The 6864-nt window shown below is 37.2% G+C and overlaps 1 protein-coding gene across 1 annotated transcript; it reads right to left on the bottom strand.

The window, feature by feature from the left end:
• Positions 1-2915: 2915 nt before the first annotated feature.
• On the bottom strand, positions 2916-4980 carry LOC140515631 (cyclic AMP-dependent transcription factor ATF-1-like). Its single transcript, XM_072626433.1, has one exon. The coding sequence runs from the start codon at positions 4886-4888 to the stop codon at positions 4355-4357; it is 534 nt and encodes a 177-aa protein (XP_072482534.1). The 5' UTR covers positions 4889-4980; the 3' UTR covers positions 2916-4354.
• Between the last annotated feature and the right edge of the window lie 1884 nt (positions 4981-6864).

The raw sequence follows: 6864 nt of genomic DNA, 5'->3' as shown, positions 1-6864 counted from the left end.
AACGAATGTTGAGAATTGTTTTTGCATGCAACTGGGAAATAAGAAATACAGGTAATGGGGTATAGAAATCTATCTTGCCCTAACAGAAAAGAAAGAAGATGGGGATAAGGGAAGGGAGGGTTGTAATAGAAGAGAGGGCAGATTGGGGAAGGGGTAATCAGAATGTACAGTGTCTTGGGTTGGAGGGAGGGGAGAGATGGGGAGAAAGTTGGGAACTCAAAATCTTGTGGAAATGAATGTTCAAAATGGAAAATAAATAAATAAATTTTAAAAGTAATTTAAAAAGATGGTGAATCTAAAAAGGATTTGCTGTCCTGATGTCTTCACAGGAGGTAGAAAAAAGGACAGGCTTTGTATCTGAGGTTGTACTTAGACTAGGAAAGGCAGTGGAGTGAGGGAGAAGGCAGCTTCAGAGTCACCTCTAGCTCATGGCTCACTTATATCCTTATATCCTTATGTCCTTATATCCAGTGCAGAACTTGTAACACAAGGACACTTCTTGGATCTCATTCACCTAATTCCCAGTGGAACTGACAGTTTGGGTCCCTAGGCTGGATACTATGATGCTCAGGAGTAACTATTCTCCTAACACTATCTCTCAGGCCCAAATCAATGTGCTTCCCCTTAATAATCAGTCAGTAGACAATTCTATAGCAAAGGTACTTCTTTGAATGGCACATTAAGAAGAGTAGTTTCAAAGTATTTAATCTAACACCATGGGGAAAATCTGCAACAAAATCACACAGAATTTGGGAAGAAGAAATGGGAGCACAAATTTAAAGTATATTGGTAGTCAGTCAGGCATTTGTTTAGGGAACACACTGAAGAAGACAACTCAAAACTCCAGAATTACAGAGCCTCAACATCCTCAGTCTTCTTTCTCTGGAGGGTCTTGATGACCAGACACATTGGGGTGTAGTGTTTATGAAGGAAAGATTATGTTGGTCTGACCATTTGGTGATCTGGCAACTCACAGAGCACAGTGGTCTCTGGAATTCTGGTTAGTCGTTGTATTGTGTTATTTTTAAAGTCCAAGTTATTTTACTTTCAAATATTGCACTACATATTTTGTTTTCCTGGTCCTATAACTTTTCTCTGAATCAGTTCATTTCAGTCTCTGAATCAGTTATTCATTTCTTACATCATGATAACATTTCATTACATTTCTATACCAAAATTTATTTAGGCATTCCCCAAATGATAGGTACCCACTTTATTTCCAGGACCTTACTATACCAAAAGGTGCACCTTGAACTCTTCTGTCTTTGCTCTCTTTGGAGTATTCAACTATTCAAAATTCATTGACTTTTGCCATACAGTTTCAAGCTGCTTTCCAGAAACGATGGATTAATTCCCATTTCCACGAATGGATCCTATATCTCCCACAGCCACTTAAACAACTGTTAACATTTTTTGTCCTCTTTTCCAATCTTCTGATTATGAGGGGAAAAATTCAGAGAAGTTTTAATTTGCATTTCTTTCATTATTAGTGATTTGGAGCATGTTTTCTTTGTTTCTTTTCTTTTTTTATTATTATTATTTTATTGGTTTTCAGTGTTCTACAGTCACTTCCATACATCTTAGATTTTTCCCCTTCCTCTCCCCCTTCCACCCTACTTCCCACTGCCTCCCTGAGACAGCATACAATTTTATATAGACTCTACACATACATTCCTATTAAATACATTTTCACCTTAGTCATGTTGCATAGAAGAATTAAAATGAATGGGAGAAATCATAAAACAAACGAAAACATAATACAAAAGAAAATGATCTGCCTCATTCTGCGATTGAGTTCTATAGTTCTTTCCCCAGATATGAAAGGCATTTTGCCTTAAGAGACCATTGGGAATTATTTAAGTCCTTGCATTGCAATGAAGTCCTAAGTCTACCAGAAAAATTCCTCTCACACTGTGGTTGTTACTGTGTACAAACTTCTCCTGGTTCTGCTCCTTTTACTCAACATCAGTTTAAGTCTTTTCAGACCTCTCTGTTTTGTCATGCTAGCCAATCTGATAGGTGTTATGTGATATCTCACAGTTGTTATGATTTGCATCTCTCTGATCAATAGTGATTTAGAGCATTTTTTCATATGATTATAGATAGCTTTAATTTATTTCTTGAAAAAACTGCCTGTTCATATCCCCTGACCATTGGGGGGACCATTGATCAATTGGGGAATGACATGTTCTTGTACATTTGACTCAGTTCTCCATAGATTCTAGAAATGAGGCCTTTATCACAGACACTAGTAGCAAAAATTCTTTCCCAGTTTTCTGCTTCCCTCCTAATCTTGGTTGCATTGGGTTTGGTTGTGCAAAAACTTTTCAATTTGATGTAATCAAAATTACCCATTTTGCACTCCATAATGTCTTCTATCTCTTGTTTTGTCAAAAATTCTTCCCTTCTCCATAAATCTGATAAATACACTATTCCTTGCTCCACTAGTTTGTTTATTGTATCAATCTTCATACCTAGACCATGCACCCATTTGGACTTCATTCTTGTGTATGGTGTCAGGAATTGGTCTATGCCCAGTTTCTGTCACACTGTTATGCAGTTTTCCCAGCAATTTTTGTCAAACAGTGAGTTCTTATTCCAGAAGCTGGGGTCCTTGAGTTTATCAAACAGTAGATTGCTATATTCATTGACTACTGTGTCTTGAGTATCTATCATATTCCTCTGGTCCACCCTTCTGTTTCTTAGCCAGTACCCAGTGGTTTTGATAATTGCTGTTTAATAATACAATTTGGGATGTGGTGGAGCTAGGCCACCCTCCTAGCATTTCTTTTCATTAGTTCCCTTGATATTCTGAACCTTTTATTCTTCCAGATGAATTTTGATATTATTTTTTCTGGCTCTACAAAATAATTATCTGATAGTTTGATCGGTATGGCAATGAATAAACAAATTAGTTTAGGCAGAATTGTCCTTTTTATTATATTGGCTAGGTCTACCCCATGAGCAACTGATATTTTTTTTTTATCTCAAATACCCTTTAATTTTTACAGGAATAAGGCAAAATGATACATATTATATTAGGAGCTGACAATAATTTTGTAGGTAAGTTCAGAAGTGAGTAGTTTGATTACAGAAGTACTAATGTATGAACAGCATATTTTGGATTTCAGATAATTATACAGAAATGCACATAATTCAAATACATGCAATTCAGAAAACCTTACTCCCCATGAAAATACAAAAATGATAATCTGAGACAAAAATATCTATTTTTTTTGCTAAAAACTGTAAAAACATAAAATAAACATAAAACACAACTTTAAAATTTATGAAGATTAACTGTATAAAAATATTTTGTCACTTTTTCTTACAAAGGTGCCATTTATTACCTCACAAAATATTTCCTACAGGAATAATTGTTTTAAAATTGCATTATTTTTAAACTGATAAGCCCTACATTAGATTTTGATTAGAAAAACCCTCTTGGAAAAATACTTTGGTGTGTATCTTGAGCTGCTTTTTAAAAATCCTCTAAAATAATTTTAGGGGCTTATAAACATTTCTTTCTATTAAAGCACAGTAGAATAAATAATGCATATCAGCTGCATATAGAATCAGCAACAGGTATTATTATTATCCACTTAGAGAAACTTACCACACTCAAAAAAGCAAAATCAATACTATTTTTTAAAAACTTTCAAATGTTCAAATTATTCAAATCCAGTTTACTAAAATATTTCTATAAAATGATTGGAATACTTCTTTTAAAGTTTCATTTTCAGTTCAAATGGCTTGGATATCTTGAAAAACACAACCTGAAAAATGATTATGTCATGTTTTTCTTGCTAAACCTCTTGCAAGCATTTTTTGAAAGATCATTTTAAAGACTTGATAGTTGAGCAAAGTACACATAATTTATAAATTTTACAAAGCATTAGATTTTCTTTTAAATCTGCAGTTTAGAATATTGGCAGATGAATATTTACATAAACAATTAAAAAGAGCATATTTCAGAAAGTAGTAATGAAAATCTATACCAATAAAATGTTGGCAAAAATAAAATCAAACTTCCATTAACGTACTGTCTCAAGTTGCAAAGTTTCTTGATAACTGTTTTCTGGGAAATGTAGATTGTTGGAAATTCACTTTCTGTTGATCAGGTACCACTGTTAATGTTAATTGCAATAGAAATTCCACTTGCACCAGGAGCTTGCTTGAAGTCCTCTTACTTACACAATGTACAGTCACCAGAATCTTGGAAATAAAATCTTTAGTCTTTTTGCTGCCACTCCCAGTTTTTAAAGTTCCATTTTTGACCTTTTAGTTTGGAAAATTCCATACAAAAAGAAAATCCATTTAATTTTTAAGTAAGTCCATAAAATTTATCTTCATTTTAGACATTTTTATGGGAGTAGAGATCTTTGAAAGCTTTTAATTCTTCTATTAAAGTTTTATTTTGATTTTCCAGGACTGCAACTCGATTTTCCAGACACTTAACATATTCTTTTTTCTTTCTACGGCATTCTCGAGCAGCTTCCCTATTTTTCATCAATCTCATTTCTCTTTTCATTTGTGGATCATCTGTTGCGGTTGTTTCAGATGTTATAGTGACTGGAGGTGTCATCACTACTGTCTGTGGAAGATCAGTATTTGCTGGTGTGGCATGAATCTGATAAGTCTGCATATCTCCTGATGTAGTCTGAACAACCACTTGGTTGCTAGGGACGAGAATCTGCTGTCCATCAGATGTCTGTGCATACTGAAGAATTGTTGTTCCTTGCTGAGTATTGCTTGCATTTGTCATTGTTAATGCCTGCAGCCCCTGTAGTCCATCTGTGCTTGGACTGGCCAGTTGCCATGTTCCATTTGGGGCAAGGGTAACGTATTGTCCAGTGCCAGTCTGGTAGATAGGAGTTGGGACAGACATAGATGTGACTGTTGAAACTCCGGGGTTTTCTCCGTCTGTCGTTCTGTCTCTGGTATCTTCTGAAGAAAGATGGTTTAAGATTTTTTTGTAAGATGGACGCCGAGCTAAAATCCCCCGAGCTTTCTGTGAAGAGCCGATGCTACCAGATGAATCCCGAGAATCTTCAGTATGTGACCAGGATGATCCCTGCACTGTCGGTACTTGCAGGGGTAGCGGGGGCGATTACTGAAGATGACTGAGCAGTGTGGATGACCCCCTGGCTCTGTACTTGTTCTCCAGAAAGATGTACAACTGTCATTGGTGCAGCTCCTCAGAGACATCTGAGGCTCCTCCCGACGTCGCTGCTCGGATTCCCTTGTCAGGAACTTCTCCTCCTCCGAGAATCAAGTTCGGGAGCCCCGGTCTTTCTAGCGCTCGCCTTCTGTCAGTCCCTCTCCCGTGGCCTCTGCACGTCGGCTCCTCCTCCACCCACCCCTGGCAGCCTCCCTCTGGGCGGAGGCGGGGCGGAATCTGAGCTGGGGGCCGCCGCGGTGGCCAGGGGGCTAAGACCTGGCGGTCAACGTCTCCACCGCGGTTCCGTTTGAAGAGGACGGAGTCATAGTCCGCTCCGGGCTGATGTCTTTCCACTTACTTAGATTTGACTTTACTTGTGCGAAAGTGTTTTGTAATTGTGTTCATATAGTCCCTGGGTTTGTTTTGGCAGGCAGACCCCCAAATATTTTATAGTGTCTACTGTAGCTTTAAATGGGATTTCTCTTTCTATCTCTTGTTGTTGGGCTTTGTTGTTGTTGTTGTTGTTGTTGTTGTTGTTGTTGTGTGTGTGTATGTCTGTTCACCCTTACTTGCCGAAGAAGACCATGCCATCGGAGAAATGATGACATGACTTGCACTTGACTTTGTTTTGAGTGAGGGAGGGCTGTGCAGGTCCCCAGCCTCACTTCTCCTCCAAAGCCATTTGAATCCAGTGACCAGATATTCATCAGGATGACTGGAGATGACCCAGGATGAGGCAATTGGGGTTAAATGACTTGCCCAAGGTCACACAGCTAGTGTTTGTCAAGTGTCTGAGGTGACATTTGAACTCAGGTCCTCCTGACTCCTGCTCTATCCACTGTACCACCTAGCTGCCTGTTAGTAATAAATAGAAATGCAGAAGATTTGTGTGGGTTAATTTTGTAACTGGCAACTTTGCCAAAGTTGTTTATTATTTCAAGTAGTTTTTTACTTGATTCTCTGGGATTCTCTAAGTACATCATGATATCATCTGCAAAGAGGGGTGACTTAGTTTCTTCTTTACCTATTCTAATTCCTTCAATTTCTTTTTCTTCTCTCATTGCTACAGCTAACATTTCTAGTACCATTTTGTATAATAGTAATGATAATGGATATCCTTGTTTCACCTCTGATCATTATCCCCATTGCATATAATGCTTGCTAAAGGTTTTAGGTAGATACTGGAAAGTTATTTTATTTTTATTATTATTTTATGGAAAGTTCCCTTTATTCTTATGCTCTCCAATGTTGTCAGTAGGAATGGGTGTTGTGTTTTGTCAAAAGCTTTTTCTGCATCTATTGAGATAATCATGTGGTTTCTGTTAGTTTTGTTGTTGATATGATCAACAATGCTAATAGTTTTCCTGATATTGAACCAGCCCTGCATTCCTGGTATAAATCCTACCTGATCTTAATGTATTATTCTCATGATAAGTTGCTGTATTCTTTTTGCTAAAATCTTATTTAAAATTTTCATTAGAGAGATTGGTCTATAATTTTCTTTCTCTGTTTTGGCTCTTCCTGGGTTAGGTATCAAAACCATATTTGTATCATGAAAGTAACTTGGGAGGACTCCTTCCCCAGGTGGAATTAACTGTTCTTTAAGTGTTTGATAGAATTCACTTGTGAATCCATCTGGCCCTGCAGATGTTTTCCTAGGGAGTTCATTGATGGCTTGTTCAATTTCTTTTTCTGAAATGGAG

Source organism: Notamacropus eugenii, chromosome X, assembly GCF_028372415.1.
Source record: "Notamacropus eugenii isolate mMacEug1 chromosome X, mMacEug1.pri_v2, whole genome shotgun sequence".
In the NCBI taxonomy this organism is placed as follows: domain Eukaryota; kingdom Metazoa; phylum Chordata; class Mammalia; order Diprotodontia; family Macropodidae; genus Notamacropus; species Notamacropus eugenii.
The sequence above is the reverse complement of the archived record's forward strand: the minus strand, read 5'-3'. Positions and strand labels throughout refer to the sequence as shown.